The 19,867-nt window shown below is 45.2% G+C and overlaps 1 protein-coding gene across 1 annotated transcript in view; it reads left to right on the top strand.

Moving 5' to 3' along the window:
- The first annotated feature begins 4,754 nt into the window (after positions 1 to 4,754).
- LOC120382987 (zinc finger protein 420-like) overlaps positions 4,755 to 19,867 on the top strand; it is a 99,899-nt gene continuing 84,786 nt past the window's right edge. The window contains exons 1-4 of the mRNA XM_039500527.1: positions 4,755 to 4,984; positions 6,736 to 6,937; positions 10,827 to 10,940; positions 11,239 to 12,503. Of these exons, the coding sequence (XP_039356461.1) occupies positions 6,778 to 6,937; positions 10,827 to 10,940; positions 11,239 to 12,503 (1,539 nt within the window). The 5' untranslated portion in view covers positions 4,755 to 4,984; positions 6,736 to 6,777. The remainder of the gene's footprint in view (positions 4,985 to 6,735; positions 6,938 to 10,826; positions 10,941 to 11,238; positions 12,504 to 19,867) is intronic.

Below are 19,867 nucleotides of genomic sequence, written 5' to 3'. Positions count from 1 at the left end.
GTGAAGGGCATTCACTTCTCCCTTTTTTTTTTTTTAACAAACAGGGACACAATCTGGAGGAAAGACAGCAAAGAAAAGGTGGGTGAAATCCAGCTTGTGTTGATGTTTTTGGAATACTGCACCCAGAGACACCATGTGTGTGTGTGGGGGGGGGGAGTGGGGTCACGTGCTCTCCAGATTTGCTGCCTAGCTTGTACTGAGCATGGACTGAGCATGCTGAAGCTGGCAGCCCTTTCTCTGCCCTGACCACCCCTCACCCCCACTATCAGCAGGCACGGGTTGTCTCTGGCTGAACAGAGGGAATGCTTTGGCAGGGGCTGGCAAATCAACTGTGACACCTGCTGCTTGGACCTTGGTTCAAGCTCAGGGACGTCATCTAGTTGGATCCTTTCTCCTTAGACAAAGCAGGCTTGGATGGAAGCATTATAGGCTATTTCAGGATTCAATGCTAAGCCAAGGGAATGAGAGGTAGGATAGGAGGGGACAGTAAACAAAACAATGGGGAAGGGAAAACAATATAGGATCTTATGTGCCTCTGTCTTGCAGATCATTAGACATTAGCACTGGTCCAGGGACTGGATGCTATGATGAAGTGATGACTTTCAGCACTCACAAGTGTTTCCCTGGTGTTATGTGGACTGGTGATCTGCTAGGTCACTCCAATCCTTGACTCTGGGAGCCAGCTTTATCCTGCTCTGCTGTGAGAACCACGACTCCCAGACACAACCCTAGGAACCTCTGTCTTGCAGTATCCAGTTACGCTCACTGGACGCTTCAAGCTTATATGAGTTCGTCAATTTAACAAAGAAATTGATATGTACCAGGCTTGTTATCCCAAGGGGAGTCTCTGACATGCTTCAAACCAAACACACTGCTTCAGGTAGAATAAACAAACACATTTATTAAGTGATTATAAGTCAAAGCACAACAAATCAGATTTGGTCAAATTAAATGAAAGTAAAACGCATTCTAAGCTGATCTTAACACTTTCAGTACCCTTACAAACTTAGATGCTTTTCACCACAGACTGGCTGATTGCCCTTCAGCCTGCCTCGCCCCTTTGATCAGCACTTCAGTCGCTTGGTGATGATGTCTGTAGATGGAGGTGGAAGAGAGAGGAAGAGCATGGCAAACATCTCTCCCTTTTATCATGTTCTTTCTTCCCTCTTGGCTTTGCCCCCCCTTCAGAGTCATGTGAGCATTACCTCATCATAGTCCCAAAGTGACCAAAGGAAGCAGGGTGACTCACAGATCCTTTGTTGCTCCCTAGACCAGTGTCCTCTGTTCCTGTGAGGCTGGGCTGGGTTTGTCTCATACATGCCCTGATGAGGTGTGAACTGCCCCTCTGCTCTTGGAGAGTTTTTGCCTGGGCTTGTTTTAAGCCATGAGGACACATTTTCAGCCTCATAACTATATACATGAAACTACAACCTATAACATATTACTATAACAAAAATTACTGTAACAACAATGCTCAGTGCATCATGAGTCTTTCAAAGACATCCGACATGACAAACTTTGCATTGGATACCACACCATCATATTATAAGGATGAACATGGGGGTGTAGGGTGTTCTCCCGAGCTACAGAGCATCACACCCAGTCCCACCCCAGAGTCTGCACCCCCAGCCCAGAGTCCTGACCCCCTCCCACACCCCAACCCCCATCCCTGAGCCCCCTACAAACCCAGAGCCCCTCCTGCACCCTAAAGCCCTCATCCCCAGCTCCACACTGCAGCCATCACCCATGCACCCCAACCCTCTGCCCCAGCCCTGAGCCCCTCCCACACCCCAAACCCCAGATCCGGTGGGTCACAGGCATCAACAATTTTCTTCAACTGGGTTGCCAGAAAAAAAGGTTTGAAAATCACTGCCCTATCCTGACCACACCCCTCTGGGTGTCAATCCAAAAGGCACACTAGTGTGCAGGGGCAGCTGTACCAGGGCAGAAAGGGGGTCCCTCATGAGTCTGGGGGGGTGGGGTGCCATGCAATACATAGGTTGACCAATGTGGGGGATATTACAGGAGGACTGGAGTCTGGACACAGAGTGGGGATGAGGGCCAGGACATAGGAAGAGAAACCAGGGGACAGATGAGGTGGTGTTCCAGATGCAGCATGGGGCAAATGGGGAGCACTAGGACCAGGGGGGGCAGATGGGTGGTGGGCTAGGAAAACGGGATCAGGGTACAGATCACAGGGTTGATGGGGTGGGTGGATAAGAGACTGGAGCAGGATTTTAAGAAGGGAGCCAATGGCAATGGTATTTGATGTTTTTATTCTGAAAGCAAAAGCTTCTGGAATCAAAAGATTGCTTGAGAATCACAGCTTCCATTAAGTATAATAATAATTTTTTTTCGAACTTATGCTTTTGGGAGAAAAAAGTGAAAATATGAATCTAGTGTACCTTAAAGGCTCAGAAACAAAAATGCAAATAAAAAGAAACCCAGACATCTTTGGTTTGAACTCATTATGCTTTGGTGCATGAGGTGCTATGTGAATTGTTGGGTTATCACTACTGTATATCTATGTTTAGCCAAAATTACAATAGAAATTTGCCTTTGAGAGGAATTTCACACAAGAGAGTGTTACTAGGTTGACCCAAGTTGATGGCCAATGTTCAAGGCCCTGCACACTTTTCCAGTTGGGAGTAGAATTTGAGGATGAGTCTGGTATCTTTCATACAATCTTGTTTATTTACCAAGTATGTAGGAAGGGCTGTTTCCATGTTAATAAGGAGGGAGCAAAGCACTCTACCTTTTGCTCACAGCTCCATATTCCCTCAGTCAACTTGTTCAACGGGTGTGTGACTCTCTCTCTCTCTCAGCCTTGGGTGTGCCCTTTGCTATTGTGTCATTGTTATCATGTCTCACATTTAACCTGAATGAAGGGCAGCTTCATCATTACAAGGGGCTGTGAGGCAACCAGTAACAAGAGTACAGGGCTGCCCTCAGTGGGGAAGTCAGTAAATCATGAATGAGGTAGCACAATGCTGTCCCTGTGCAGTCTTAACCAGGGGAACTGCTGGTGAGCTAAGAACAGCAGTTCTCAAACTGGGGGTCAGGACCCCTCAGGAGTTCATAAGGTTATTACATGGGGCAGTGATGAGCTGCCAAAATATTAACCGGTTCCCTCCTCTTCACCCCATGAGGGGGTCGTGCCCCCTCCACCCCCCGGGACTCCTGCCCCACCCCCCGGGACTCCTGCCCCATCCAACCTCCCCTTCTCTCTGTCCCGACTGCCCCTGGAACCCCTGCCCCGACTGCCTCCCACCGCCCCATCCAACCCCTGCTCCTTCCTGACTGCCCCCCCGGGACCCTTGCCCCCATTCAATTCCCCTGTTCCCTGCCCTCTGACCACCCTGAGTCCCGACCCTAATCCACCCCCCGCCCTCTATCCAACACCCCCTCCCTGCTCCCCTTACTGTGCTGCCCGGAGCTGCGCCACCCAGCCGGGGTTGGGGTTGGGGGCTGGCTCAGAGCCGTGCCACCCGGCTATGTGAAAGGGGTCACCAGTACAAAAGTTTGAGAACCACTGGCTAAGAACAACAAGAGTCATATGAACATTTAAAATAAATAATGAAAAGCAGTGAAACTGCATTAACCTGTGGATTACACGAAAGAAAGTAAAATGCAACATGGAGTCCTGTTACACCTTATAGACCAGGTGTCAGCAACCTCTGGCACGTGACTTGCCAGGGTAAGCACGCTGGTAGGCTGGGCCAGTTTGTTTACCTGTTGCATCAGCAGGTTCAGATGATTACGGCTCCCACTGGCCGCGGTTTGCCATCCCAGGCGAATGGGGGCAGCAGGAAGCTGCGGCCAGCACATCCCTTGCCTGCACCACTTCCTGCCGCACCCATTGGCCTGGGATGGTGAACCACAGCCAGTGGGAGCCGCGACTGGCCGAACCTGCTGATGTGGCAGGTAAACAAACTGGCCTGGCCCGCCAGGATGCTTACCTTGGTGAGCCGAGTGCCAGAGGTTGCCCACCCGTTATAGACTAACAAATGTATTGGAGAGTAAGCTTTCGTGGGTAAATACATGTCTGACGAAGTCGGTATTCACCCACGAAAGCTTATGCTCCAATACATTTGTTAGTCTGTAAGGTGCCACAGGACTCTGTTGCTTTTCACAGATCCAATCTAACAGGGCTACCCCTCTGATACAGGAAAGGGAGTGCAATCCAGGCAATCAGAACAGTACTTGCTCCTTGCCCTGACTTTTCCTAATCTGACCGTCTCCTTCTCTTGCCTCCACCAGTTCTCTCCTCCTTCGGACACATTTTTTACCCCTCCACGATTTCTCCCCTTTTTTCCCCTCTCATTTTCTCCCACTTTTAGCACCATTTCCTTGCCGCAGGAAGCAGATTGGGAGGGTAGGAAGGGCAGAGTGAGAGCAGCGGCTTCAGCAGATGCCGCTGAGCAACCTCGTTTCGGTCCCGCAAAGGAGCAAATGCGGCAGGAAGCAGTTTCTTACCTGATTCTTCGGCCGCATCCCTGTCCGGGACGAGGGGGAGGGGACATTCCTGCTGGGACAGCAAAATAAATAGCACAGGGTGGCCGAGGGAGGCGGCCACACAGGAGCCTTCTCAGAGCCCGGGACGGCACCAGGGAGTGTATTGCTCCAGGACTCTGTGTCTACACGCTGTGGGTTTCTCTTGGTTCAGGAAGGAGAGAAGGCATCCAGCAGCTGAGGGTTAACAGTGTAACGCCAGACTGCTGCTCTGCTTAGTGCTGGGAGGGGAGGTTGCTCTGGCTCTTGCTGCTGCACAGGTGGGGGTTGGACTTCCTGGGTCAAACACTGACTGCTGCCTCCAGCTCCATTGTGAGCCGGGAGCTGCTGCTCGCTCCCCAGCGGGGTCTGTACGGGGACAGACCTGCGCTAACCCCCCTCTGTGCCCTGGGGACTTTCTGCGGGGGCTGGAACCAGCCCCTGGGGCAGCCCCGGGCTCTGCCGACACCAGCCCCTGAGCCGGAGCCTGCAGGTGAGGGGCGAGACCCGGGGGAAGGGCTGGGGCCGGGCAGGAAAGTGACTCTGCACCAACGGCCCCTCCTCGCCCCAGCTCTGCTCCCGGGGGGCGGGGGTCTGCGAGTCCCAGAGCTGCTGCCCTCCCTGATCTTCCCCCAGGCTCTGCCCCCTGATCCCCTGCAGGAGCCGAGCCAGCTCCGGGGAGCGAACGCCCCGGGCCGGGCCAGGGACCGAGTCTCCCAGCCCGAGGGGAGGGGGCGGGAGGGAGACAGGGGCAGAGCCTGGCAGGGGCAGCAGGAGCGATCAGTGGGGAGGGAGGTCCCGGCTCCCAGCCCTGCCCAGCCCCATTCCCTGCAGCCCCCGGGGCACATGGACTTTCCGGGGGAGAAGGGGAGGAGCAGGGAGAGGAAAAGCCAGTTCCTGCCTCTGCCTGGTCCCCCGCGCTGCTGGGGGGATGCGCTGCCCTGGGAATAGTGTCAGGCGGGATCCCCAAAGTGGCTCCTTTGATTCTGCTCTTTCAGTATAGCTGGAGCACAGTGACACTGACAGTGTTGGCTGCACCGTTTTAGTCTAAAGGAACCTTTCCAGTTCCTTATAACACACACAGAGTTACTAGACAGGCCTCAGGTATGACACAGACTGACAATTCCTATGTTCATCTTAGGGCAGAGAGTCTCTGTCCTGGGTGAATTTATTTGGAAAGTTTGATATGGGAAAACACTTAGCTTGTTTTTGAGAAGGGGCCTGGGAAAAGAGCAAATTACGATTTTACCATTTTATTTTTTAAACTAATTCTAGTCCCTTAAGAATTTGGGTAAAATTTTTACATTTGATTGAGAATTCCTATTCAAGAGACAAGGTGGGTGAGGTAATATCTTACTGGACCAACTTCTGTTCATGAGAGAGACCAGCTTTTGCGCCACAGAGGGTATGTCTACACAGCAAAAGAAAACCCTAGCCAACATGGGCTCATGGGGCTCTGGTAGCAGGGTTCTTTCATTGCTACCTAGACTTCCTGGTTTGGGCTGGACCTGCCCACCCCACAGGGTGAAAGTGATTAACCACTGGAACAAATGACCAAAGGAAGTGGTGGATTCTCCATCTCTTGATGTCTTCAAATAAACATTGGATGCTTTTCTGACAAATATACTTTAGACAAATGCAGGTCAGAACTGGGTAATGGGGTAAAATGCAAGGGACTGTGACATACAGAAGGTTAGACTAGATGATCTCCTAGTCCTTTCTGGCCTTAAGCTGTATGAATCTTCAGAACTCATCCTGCAACCACTCACACATATTTAATATTAAGCATCTCAGTGGTCCCATTGACTTCACTTACTCTCTTTCACTAACAGTCTTTAAAAGCCTCTGTGGGTTTAGTCCTTGTGGGAGGGGCTGGGCTGTAAATAAAATGATGAAAGCCAGGATCCTTAAAAAACAGGAGACTAATGTAGAAACATGTGTTCAGGCAGCTCAGTCATTGGCCTGATTATCAGCAAGGCTGGACACTCAGAACAGACCCAATGTGGCAGGCTCAGCATTCTTGAAGTGCAGGCCACTTATTGAGAGACTTGACTATGGATTTGGGACTTAACTTTGGGCTGTTTTTTTGTTTTGTTTTGTTTTTTAGTGTGTTGGCTCAAGCATTCTCCAGGATGACAGAGTCTAGAGTATCTATTGGCAGGGAAGGAGTCTAGGGGAAATCGGGGTGTGTAATGTATTAACCCCCTTCTGAAACCTTCCCTATCACCCTTCTCACTCTGACAGGCTGCAAAATAAAATCCACATTTGCTCCAGTTCATCCCATCCATGGAGAGACAAGGAAGGAAAATGGCTGCAGCGGAGCCAGTGACCTTCGAGGAGGTTGCTGTGTATTTCAGCGAGGAAGAATGGGCCCTGCTGGACCTGGGTCAGAGAGCCCTGTATAGGGAGGTTATGCAGGAGAATTATGAGACTGTGACCTCACTGGGTAAGGATTCCTGTCCCCTTGGATATTAGAAGCTGTGGGGTCTCAGTAGCATCTGGGTCAGTTTTTCTTCAGGATTCTTAATTGGTCCCCCATATTTCTGTGATGATCAGTCCTATTAGTCCCTAGATCATGTGTCTGTGAGACTGTCCCTTCCCACAGGATAGAAGATTGAGGGACATGTTGATGGTGCTACTCTTCCCAGAACCAAGATTTTTAAGTGCACTTTATCTCCATCTTGATTGCATTCTGCCTGAGCCAGATAGGTTAGCAGGAGGTGCCAGATGTTTCAGACTCTTCTGCCTGTCAGGAAGGCCATGGACCAGAGTCATGAGGCTGGTTGCCATTAGTGTCTCTAGAGCTTCTTCTTCTGCCAAGGTGCCGAGTTCTTGGAAGGAGGATGTTGGTCCTGGTGTTTCTTCTTGCCCATGATGGTTCCTCGCACTGAGAGGGGCTGTTTTCGGGGCTGAAGTAATTGGTGGTCTGAGAGTATTCTGTGAGTCTGTCCCTATACTGTGTGAATGTCGGGGGGACTGTCCAGGGAGGTTAGAAGAATATTCACAAATTGGCAAGGTGTTCATAAAAGTGCCACAAGAATGATTTCAAGTTTGGAAAATGTGCCTTAGAGCGTGAGACTTAAAGAGCTCAGTTTATTGAGTTTATCCAGGAGAAGATTAAGCGGTATTTTAAACAGAAACCTTAGGTATCTACAGAGGGAGATTTCTGACAGCAGAGGGCTGCTTAATCTAGCAGACAAAATCAGAAGGAGATCCAGTGGCTGGAAGCTGAAGTTGGATAAATTCAGACCAGTCATAAAGTGCAGATGTTTAACAGTGAGGTGGATTAACCACTGGAATTACTTACTCTGGGGTGTGGTGGATTCTCCATCACTGGGCGTCTTTGATTTAAGCTTGGATGTCTCATTCTAATAAATATAGTCTAGCTCAATCACAAGATATGGGCTTGATGCAGGAATCCTGGGTAAGGTTGTCTGACCTGTCTAACATACAAGAGGTCAGACTAGATAATCATAATACTCCCTTCCGGCCTTTACATCTGATAATCTGTGTTTGCAGATCTGTAGATTAGTTAGAAATTTGGTCAAGTCCCAATTCAGCAAACTTCCCTATTCACCAAGCACCAAAGTGACTCAAGCACTAACTATAAGAGAGATGCTCGACTAGGAACCTGGGGGACTATGGGGATTCGCTTGGTGGGATTTCTTTGGATGGAGTTGTCCTGCATCTAAGGAAAAGAAGGAGTGAAATTAGCAGAATAAGAACAATGTTCTTCCAAAAAGCAGACTTTCACAAACTCTGAGAACTTGGTATGTATGGTCCCATAGGAAGAAATCTAAGGGAAAAAGGAGTTCAGGAGAGCTGGCAGTTTCTCAGAGACAATATTTACAAGCCAAAAGCATATCCCAATAACACGGAAAGATAGGAAGAATAGCAAGGGGCCAATATCGCTGTATCAGGAGGTCTTAAATGACATGAACATTGAAAAGGAATCCTGCAAAAAGTAGAAACATGGACAACTTGCTAAGGAGGAGTATGAAATAACAGCAGAGGCATGTAGTGAGAAAATCAAAAAGTCTGAGGCACATTACAAATAGCAAGGGACATAAAAGGCAATAAGAAGTGGTCCTGTAAATACATGAGGAGCAAGAGAAAAACAAACGACAGTGTAGGCCCACTACTTGGAGTGGAAAGAGAGCTAAAAATGATAACATCAAGAAGGCTGAGTTGTTAATTCCTATTTTCCTTTAGTGTTTAGTCAAAAAGTTAATGTTGACCAGATGCTTAATAGAACTAATATAAAAAACAATGGGGGAAGGAACACAAGCCAGAGTAGAGAAAGAACAGATTGAATACATCTAACTTAAATATTCTTTAAGTCAATGGGGACTGACAAAATTCACCCTGGGATACTTAAGGAACTAGCTGAAGCAATCTCGAAACTATTAACATTATCTTTGAGAATTCATGGAGGACAGGTGAGGTCCCAGAGACTGGAGAAGGGCAAACATAGTACTTATTATTAAAAAGGGGAACAAAGACGACTTGCGAATTATAGGCCAATCAGCCTAACTTTGATACCTGTATAGACATTGAACCAAATTATTAAACAATCAATTTGTAAGCACCTAGTGGATAAGTAATAGCCAACATTGATTTGTCAAGAATAAATCAAGTCCAAAAGTGTTACACTGAGGAAGGATAAATCAAATGCAGAAATACACAATGTGCAACAATAACTGGCTAGGAAGTAGTGCTGTAGAAAAACATTTGGGAGTTACAGTGGATCACAAATTGAATGTGAGCCAACAATGTGATGTAACTGCAAAAAAGGCTAATATCATGCTAGGCTGAGTCATATGTATGACATGATAGGTAATTGTCCCTCTCTACTTGGCACTGACGAGGACTCATTTGGAGTACTGTGGACACTTCTGGGTGCCTCACTTTTGGAAAGATGTGGACAAATTGAAGAGAGTATAGAGGAGAGCAAAAAAAAGTATTAAAGGTTTCGAAAGCCTGACCTATGCAAAAAGGCAAAAAGAAGTGGACGTGTTTAGTCTTGAGAAAAGAAGACTGAGTGGGAGACCTGATACCAGTCTTCAAATGTGGGAAGGGGTGTTATGAAGAGGAAGGTGATCGATTGTTCTCCACAGAACGTAGGACATGAAGTGATGGGTTTAACCTGCAGCAAGGGAGATTTAGGTTTCATATTAGAAAAACTTTCTATCTGTAAGGACAGTTAGGTAATGGAACAGGTTACCAAGGAAGTTGTGAAATCCCAGGCTTTGTCTACACTACACAGGTTTTTAGGAGAGCACTCCTATCGACAGCGTGCTGTTCACACTGGCATTTGTCATGGCAAAACTTTTGTCTTTCGGGTGGTGGGGGTATTTAACACCTCTGAAAGACAAAAGTTTTGTCATTCTATCTCCAGTGTAGACAAAGAGCCAGTCACTGGTTGCTTTGAAGAACAGGATAGACAAACATCTGCCAGGGTAGGGGGCTGGGACAGATGAGTTCTTGATGTTCTTTTCAGCAGCACATTTCTATGATTCTATGATTTGAGCCAAGGTGGGAGAAGAACATCTACTCCACAGCCAGAGCTGTCCTCTCTGGGTTTGAGGTGTATGGAGCAGGCTAAGGGGGTAGGAAAAGCAAATTCTGGGCCTGAGGTATGAGCCAGCCGGGCCCCAGCAGTGGCAGATCGGGTCTTATGGATAATGGGGAAGGGCTGAATGACAGTTGATCAGCAAGCGTATGGGGGCCCTTTTGCTGGTCCATCGTGACTCATAGAGAGCTTTTTGCTCCCTGTGTTGGACAGGGAGCAGGTGTCTAGTGATCTTTTTCCAGGCCCTGGGTGGTGTTTCCTCTGTTTATTTCTGATCAGGTTGTCATTGGGGGAGAATCTAGGGTCCCCAATCAGGTGACACAGCCCTGTGGAGCTAGGTGATGCATGGATGCAGACTAGGAGAGAGTCTCCATACCAAACAGTTGATGGTCTGAGTAATATCCTCCTGTTCTGCCTTGTGTTGAGAAGGGATATAGAAGTGGTGGTGGTGGGAGGGAGATGTGACTGTAAATGATGGAGGCTAAGTTGTACCCCAGGTACCTTCAGAGTGTAGCAACTCTGCTCAGCTCCTCAGGGGAATAAGTCAGGGCCATTCCCTAGGCAGAGTGAGTGAACCCTTGCTCCAGACCAGTGCATCATGGGATCTTGAATGATTTATAGCCCAGTCCCCGTAGGGTTGGGGGTAGGGAGAGGAAGAAGCCTCTCCGGGTGGGCTGCTCAGATCCTTGGTTTGGAAGTAGTAACAGGCCTGAGCTTAATGACCAAGATCAACACTTGTTTCCTCACCTCCTCTGCCAAGCAGGATTTCCAGTTTCCAAACCTGACGTGATCTCCCAGCTGGAACAAGGGGAGAGGCTGTGCATTTCCAATCTCCGGGACTATGAGGAAAGGGAGATTCTGAGAGACCCCCACACAGGTGAAAAATCAGTTAAACTTACTCAGAAATCAGTTATTCTGTCATCCTGGTAGATGTCATGGATGCATTTTCATCAAGCTTGTCTGACCCTTCAGCCCCTGCCTTCATCTGTGCTCACAGCATGTGGAGGAAGGTTGGGTCCCCTCCTATGGGAAAGGGTATGGGGGGAGCAGGATTCAGCTCCTGATAGTTCAATCTCCCCAGCTGTTATTTGGGTTTGTTCTCCCCTTTCCTATTCCTCTTTCTGAGGTCCCCGGCACAGGGACTGACTCCTGTCTGGATTTGCTCTCTGTCCCAGCAGGTGATGGGATGGTGAGTGAGAACGAGGAGGAAAATCCTCAGCAGGAAGGTCCTGAGCAAATGGAACCACAGGGGACAGTATCAGGAAGAGCTGAAGGGCATGGTTCCCAGAGTCCTGAGCAGGGAGAAGCCTGTGAAATTCAGCGGAGACCAAAAAGGAAGCAGGGAAACCACTCAGAGGAGAGACTGGGTAAATCCACTCACAAGAACAGAGGCATCAAAAAAATCAAAGAAACTGTTCAACAGAGAATCCCCACTGGAGAGAGTCCCTACTCATGTGGTGACTGTGGGAAAAGCTTCAGTCAGAGCTTAACCCTTATTCACCATCAGAGAATCCACATGGGGGAGAAACCCTACAAATGTAATGAGTGTGGGAAAAGCTTCAGTGTGAGCTCAAAGTTTCTATTACATCAGAGAACTCACACAGGAGAAAGACCCTATGACTGCCCCGTGTGTGGGAAAAGTTTCAGTGTGAGCTCCAACCTTATTCAACATCAGAGAATCCATACAGGAGAAAAACCCTATAAGTGTCCCGACTGCGGGAAAAGCTTCAATCAGAGTTCAAACCTTCTGTCACATCAGAGAATCCACACGGGAGAGAAACCCTTTGAATGTCTCGAGTGCAGGAAAAGCTTCAGTCGTAGATCAACCCTTCTATCACATCAGAGAATCCACACAGAAGAGAAACCCTATACCTGTGCGGAGTGTGGGAAAAGCTTTGGTCACAGTGCACATCTTACTAGTCACCAGAGGACCCACACAGGAGAGAAACCCTACAAATGCAGTGAATGTGGGAAAAGCTTTAGTCAAAGTTCAAACCTTTATACACATCAGAGAATTCATGTGGGAGAGAGACTCTATAACTGCCCTGACTGCGGGGAAAGCTTCAGACTGAAGTCAACTCTTGTTACTCACAAGAGAATCCACATGGCCGAGAAACCCTTTAAATGCCTCGAATGTGGGAAAAGCTTCAATGCGAGCTCAGCCCTTAGGAAACATCAGAGACTCCACAGTGGAGAGAGACCCTATAAGTGTCTTCACTGTGGGAAAAGTTTCTGTAGCAGCTCAGCCCTTTGTAATCATCAGAGCACCCACCTTGAGGACAGACCCTACAAATGCAATGAGTGCAGGAAAAGCTTCAGTCAAAGTTCCAACCTTATTCAACATCAGAGAATCCACACAGGAGAGAGACCGTATAACTGCTCCGACTGTGGGAAAAGCTTCAGTCGGAAATCAACCCTAATTAAGCATCAGAGAACCCATGTGGCGGAGAGAGACTCTCTAAGTGAGCTAAATGTGGGAAAGGCTTCAGTGAGAGCTCAAACCTCATTACACATCAGAGAATCCACACAGGACACAACCCCTAGGAATGGGTCATGTGTATAAGACCTATTGAGTACCATGAACCTCAAAGGGTCAGGCCAGGCTGGAGTGGCCCTGTAATGAGGACCTGCAATAGTTAGTTATTAAAGCAGAGAATGAAATCACATGCCTGGAACAAAGCTGTGTAGGCCAAGAGGCTGAGATAAGATTCCCATGTTGTGATGAGATTTGTTTATTGCACTCCTCCCCCCCCACACACTCCAACACATACCTCACCATGTACCCCTTACATCCACACCCCACCCCCACCCATATACATCTGACCCACACCCTTAGACCTATGATTCCCAGTGGGGGGCGGGTGCTGTTTGCTCAGGGGAACAACATCCTTGACTTCCAAAAGAAAGTGAAATTGTCTTTCTACATGCTTCAGGACAAGAAATGTTCTTCCCATACTTTAAAGCTCCCTCTCTCTTCTCTGGGCCATCAGCTAATCAGAAGGATTTTTAATGATATGCAAGAAGGAATAGTAATAGCATAGCTACAGGAAGGGAAACTAAACCCATCTGAAACCTAACCTGTACTGAAGTCCACTCCGAACCCTTATCAATTCTGAAATAAGGAAAAAAATCTTGCTCTTCAAATAGCCACGACGAACCCATCAGTGAAATTTATAATCTTAAAAAATAAAAAGTGGAATGGCTCATCTAATGCGTCTGCTCACTTTTAAAAGAAATAATGAGTCCTCTGGCTGTCAGGCAGAAATGAGGGAGAGTTGCAGAACGGGTGTTCGTGAATCATGCTGGGCAGCAGGAGGAGCCAAAGTCAAAGCACAACAAAAAAACCTGGAGAAAAAAAAAAACCCTTTCTCATAGATTTGTAGAATTGCAGGGCTGGAAGGGACCTTGAGAAGTCATCAAGTCCAGCCTCCTGCTCTGTGGCCAGTGCACCAAGTAAACCTCGACCATCCCTGACCGGTGTTTGTCCAATTTGTTTTTAAAAGCTTCCGATGATGGGGACTCCTCGACCTCCCTTGGAAGCCAATTGAAGAGCTTAACAACCCTTATATTTAGAAAGTTTTTCCTAATATCTCACCTAAATCTCCCTTGCTGCAGATTAAGCCCATCACTTCATGTCCTACCTTCAGTGGACATGGAGAACAATTGTTCACCATCCCCTTTATAACAGCTCTTAACATATTGAAAGACTGTTATCAGGTCACCCCTCAGTCTTCTGTTCTCAAGACTAAACATGCCCGTTTTTTAAATCTTTACTCATAGGTCAGGTTTTCTAAACCTTTTATCGTTGTTATTGCTCTCCTCTGAGCTCTCCCCAATTTGTCCACAGTATTCCAGCTGGGGCCTCACCAGTGCTGAATAGAGCAGGACAATTACTTCCTGTGTTTTACATATAACACTTCTGTTAATAGACCCCAGAATCATATTAGCCTTTTTTTGCAGTTGTCACATTGAAGACTCATATTCAGTTTGCGGTCCACTATACCCTCCCTCTTCCCTCTCCCTCCCCCCTGGTTCTTTTCAGTAGTATTACCATCTACACAGTTGTTTCCCATTTTATTGTTCTGCATTTGCTTTTTTCTTCCTAAGTGAAGTACTATGCACTTGTCTTTATTAAATTTCATCTTGTTGAATCCAGACCAATTCTCCAATTTGTCAAGGTCATTTTGAATTTTAAAACTGTCCTCCAAAGTGCTTGCAACCCCTTCTAGCATGCTGTCATCTGTAGATTTTATAAGCATACAATCTACTGCATTATCGGGTCATTAATTAAAATATTGAATAGTACCAGACCCAGGACTGACCCTGGTGGGAATCCACTAGATACGATCTCTCCCTTTGACAGCAAACCATTGATAACTACTCTTTGAGTATGGTCTTTCAAAGTGTTGTGCATCCACCTTATAGTAATTTCCTTTAGATCACATTTCCCTAGTTTGCCTATGAGAATGTCATGTGGAACTATGTCAAAAACCTTACTAAAATCAGGTTATAACATGTCTACTGCTTCCTCTCAGCCACTAAGTCAATAATCCTATCAAAGAAGGAAATTGAATTGGTTTGGCATGATTTGTTCTTGACAAATCTGTTGTGACTATGCCTTATAACCTATTATCCCCCAGGTGCTTACAAATTGATTAATACTTTGCTCCAGCATATTTACATCTACTGAAGATAGGCTGACTGATCTATAATTCCCCAGGTCCTTCTTTTCCCCTTTTTTAAAGGTAGGTACCATGTTTGCCCTTTGCCAATCTTTTGGTGCCTCACCGTCCTCCAGGAATTGTCAAAGAGAATTGCTAATGACTTGGAGATTGCTTCAGCTAGTTCTTTACCTACCCTGGGATTCATTTAATCAGGGCCTGCTGACTGGAATACATCTAACTTATCTAAATATTCTTTAACTGGTCTTACCCTATTTTGGTTTGCTTTCTTTCCCCAAGTTGCCAATATTAATTGTGCTGAGTATCTAGTCATCATTAATCATTTAAGTGAAGATTGAAGGAAAATAGGCATTAAGCACCTATTGATGCTCCCCTTCCTACTAAGTAGAGTGCCCACACTTTTTGTTGTCTTTCTCTTGCTCCTAATGTATTTAAAAACCTCCTATTATGGACTTTTCTGTCTCTTGCCAGGTGTAACTCATTTTGTGCCTTAACCTTTCTGCTTTTGTCCCTATGTTCTTGTGCTGTTCTTTTGTACTACTCCTTATTAATCTGACCATGTTTCCACTTTTTGTAGGATTCCTTTTTGATTTTCAGGTCATTTAGAATTAAGCCAAAAAACAGGCTGGCTGCAACTTTGTTAAAAAAAAATCCAACAACAATAAAAGTCTTAAAAGAAAACCCAAAACATTAGTGCAACTTTGCTTTTTAAAAGAAATCTTGGCACAGAACCCAGCATACTAGGTGGGAAGCCACCTAAGCTGCCCAGTGGAGGATGCCACTGGCAAAGGAGTCTTCTAAGCCGCATCCCTTTTATGGAGATAGATGCCAACTCTTCCTTCAAGTCAGGAACTGGGGAATTTAGATGTTCCTCTGCTAATGGGGTTTGATACAGAAGTCACATTCAGAGGCCACCTATCTCCACACAACACAGCTGGGGAGGAAGCAGATGGAGGAGCTCCTTCATAACCTTTAGCTTCATGGTTATTTTATTCACCCAGGATGTGGGAGACACCTAGTTTATGTCCCCCCATCACCTGCTGAGGCAAAGAGATTTGAACAGGGATCTTGGGCTACCAAGGTATGGGATAGTCTGATGAGTATCTCATTGTCTCCCCTAGCGAAGCAGTTCTACTGTATATAAATACTTAAGGAATCATTGGGCCAGAGTGAGTGTGAGAATGGTTCCACAGCCTGGGGGTCAGGGCATCCACCTATAAGGTGGGTGACTTTGGATCCAATCCCCCTTCTCCAATGATCGTAAGATCCCAAGTCTCACTACAAAGAAGGCTTTACACTGAACAACAGAAGGAAGGGTGAGAAATTGTACCTGCTTGAAAGTGCAGAAAGATTTAGGAAATCAAAGTTGGCTGCTACAATTGCATAGGGATTTTCTGTGCTTCAAAGAAAGTTGTGTTCCTTAAAGACCACAACTAGAGTAAGATAGGGTTTGAATCTGACAACGTTGCAGGTTTTGACTGCTTTAGATTGCATGCTATAACCTGTAGCTGCCAAACTTATTGTTCACACTGTGGGGGTGTGGTGCTGGATGCTCTTAACTTTGCTTACTAAATTATCTGGCTTACTGCTTAAAAGAGCTACCCTTCAAATTTTTGGTTTGATGAGGACATAACTAAATCTCAGCTGTGCTGACTGTGTTATTGTATCGTTGTGGAAATTAATACTTTTGTTGTCTTGTTTCAGGTCCTATCTTGAAGTGTTACTAAGAACTAGCAACTTTGTTAATCATTGCTGTACTCTTCCCTTGATTTTTCCCTCAGCACTTCCAGCTGTGCAGTTTTTGCTTGTGTGAGTGAGAATTAAATGCCACCCTTGCAACATTACACTGTGTGTGAGAGAAGTTATCTTCTAACTTCAAAAATCTCACGTCAGTCTTTATTTGTGTGTATTCTAAACTTTAGAATAATTTTGTACAAACTTCAGTTGTGTTGTGTGTTTCTAACTACCAGAATGATCTAATATGTTTATATCTTACACTCCACACAAACCTTTTCCCAATTTTGGAGTAGGAATTTAACTAGTTCTTATTTTACATTTGTCAATTTTATTTACCAGTAGCAGGGTATGGTACTTTGTGATAGTTCTCTTTTTATATTTGAATGTTACAATGTTTACCTATTGGTGTATGGAATTACCGTTAATAATGTCACTCTCTCTTTTCACCCCTGCCAATTAACTCAAATACCAGGATCTCCCTGCAATAGCACCTTTCAACTGTCTAAGGAAACTCCCTCAGTCTCCTTGACTAACTTTAATTTGAATACTTTAGTTAATCAAACTGCTTTCTGAACTTTCACCCTTGTAAAATTGCCTATTACCTCCATCAAACCAAAGCTAATCCTCTCTAATCTGCATTGCTGTATAATAATCAAATTGGGTGATTCTTGTACCCGTTTATTATATGTGTCATTGTAACCATTTTCAACTAGATATGTGTGTCTAAACACTGCTGAATTTCGAGCTGTGGTGATCGTATGACTTGCAAATTTGCCTTAAATCAGGCTTAGCCTCACCTTTTAAAGACAGAAATAAAAGAAGTAGTAATGGTTTTGGTAGATTTTTGTGCTGTCTACACTACTTTCAGTAGAAGCAGCAAAGAATCCTGTGGCACCTTATAGACTAACAGATGTTTTGCAGCATGAGCTTTCGTGGGTGAATACCCACTTCTTCGGATGCAAGCAGTGGAAATTTCCAGGGGCAGGTGTGTATATATAAGCAAGCAAGAAGCAGGCTAGAGATAACGAGGTTAGATCAATCAGGGAGGATGGGGCCCTGTTCCAGCAGCTGAGGTGTGAAAACCAAGGGAGGAGAAACTGGTTCTGTAATTGGCAAGCCATTCACAGTCTTTGTTTAGTCCTAAACTGATGGTGTTAAATTTGCAAATGAATTGGAGCTCAGCAGTTTCTCTCTGGAGTCTGGTCCTAAAGTTTTTTTGCTGGAGGATGGCCACCTTAAAATCTGCTATTGTGTGGCCAGGGAGGTTGAAGTGTTCTCCTACAGGTTTATATACAAAAACCTGTGGGAGAACACTTTCACCTCCTGGGCCACACACAAACACATTTTTTGGGGCCATCAGCTCCAAAAAAAACTTTAGACCAGACTTCAGAGAGAGACTGCTGAGCTCCAATTTTCAAAATTTAAAAACACCAGTTTTTTCTGAAACAACAACTGTGAAGAATGGCTTCCTTCCTTGCCAGTTTCTCCAGTCTCTGCTTTCCACACCTGCATCCTCAGCCTGAGAACCTTGCCTCCTGATACTGATAACTCTAACTAGCCTGCTGCTGCTTGCTTATGCTGCTGCTACATCTGCATTGGATGCCCTGCTGGTTAATGTATGACCAACTATGCTAGTCTCAAGCTGCTTCTATGCTGCCAAACTGCTATTATGCTATCTGATGCTTTATAGCTTTTTATTAGTTTTGTTTTTTCACTTTGTCCACATATCAGATTCTATTGTTTTGATCAAGATTATTTATATGTAACTATTTTATTTATTTAGTTCTTCCAATTTTATTTTGATTTTTTTGATTTGTTTTATGAGCTATTTTATTTTTGTAATTTTTATTTTTTGCTGATCTTATATTTAGTTATCTGATATGTTTTTAGAAAATGTTTTCTTGAAGATTATGTATTATATTTATAATATACTTTTTAGAATGTCATGTTAGTTAAGAGATTATTTTAAGAGTTCATACATTGTATCATTTGTTTTATTTACCTTTTTTCAGTTGGTGTGTCTCATTTGGATAATCCTTGTGGATTTAATTTTTTGTTGGTTTCTTCAACCAGTTTTGAGTACTTAAATAAATGTTTCCCTATTTTAAATTTGAGTTCAGTTGTTTTGTTTTGGGCTGTAATTTAGTGTAAAGGAAGCAGAATCCGTTGTTCATTTTTAAGTGGTTACTCCTGGATTGCAGTCTCATTCTTCTTTGCATATGTGCAACATGCCTCAGGTGGCACATGACCAGGATTCATCACCGATTTTGGTCCACTGCAGTCTCATTAATAACCATAATCAATCAATCTGTTTGTTGGTTTGGTTTTCCTGAAATAGTTGTATAAGAAGCAATTCATTAATAATTCCATCTCATTAATGGTTTCTCCCAATTATGAACTTTTATACTTATTTAGTTCTTTTACTTTGACAATCACCTGCCATCCAACTCTTTTCTGCCTCCACTCCTGTCATTTTCAGAGCCAGTTTATCCACTGCCTTCCTGGCTTATGAATCATTTTCCTGGCCCCATGGACAGGACAAAGGAGCTGTTTAACTATACTCTGAGCAGCTGCAGCTTTCCAGTGAAATGGGCATTTGGAAGACTGAAGGGAAGGAGGTGGAACCCCCTGAGAAGGCTGGAAGCTGCTGAGCAGTCTCTGTCTCACTTGATAGATGGTTGCTGTGTTTTGCACAACATTTGTGAAAGCCAGGGGAAGATCCTCAACTAAGGCTGAGAGGTAGAGGGATTTCCTGTATATTATGAACAGCTGTTGTGCTCTTACTTTGATGTCAGAGTGTAGTGGTGGAAAATGAATGTCCTGTAGCCAGTTAAATGAAGGCAGTGTGTTTGTGTTTGGATTGTATTGATGATCAATGTTAGGGAAAGGGGAGCTGCAGCGCAATGCAATTTTTCAGTTGAGTTGTACATGATAAAATGCTATTGATTTAACATAGCATAATGTAAACATAATTCCAGTGGGCCTGTGGAGGAACATGCCCAAAGTGCTGAGTGTCCACATGGCTGTACTAAGGGACTCACACAAATGTGTAGGTGGAAACTCTTCTGTTGTCTTGGTGGGTAGAATGTGGAAATGATGAAAAATTAAAATAGAATTCTGTCTAACCTAGTTATGACTTTAGCTATTTTGGCATAAATTGTATTGAGTTCACAAGCAGAAGTTCTTTATTTATCTGCTGTCCCACTTCAATGATCCTCTTTGGAAGTGATGCTACTATACTCTGGAATTAGTTCTACCGGTATAAGGTTTGTTTGGATTACCTCTATACCGCTTCTGGCAGTCCTCTCACTGCTATTCTCCAGTGCATTGCTTCGCACCCAGGTCAGCCTGTGTTTACCTCTGTGCTCTTTACTGCTCTGGAGTC

Source organism: Mauremys reevesii, linkage group 15 (genome assembly GCF_016161935.1).
Source record: "Mauremys reevesii isolate NIE-2019 linkage group 15, ASM1616193v1, whole genome shotgun sequence".
Classification (NCBI taxonomy): Eukaryota; Metazoa; Chordata; order Testudines; family Geoemydidae; genus Mauremys; species Mauremys reevesii.
This window is presented reverse-complemented; position numbering and strand designations above follow the sequence as displayed.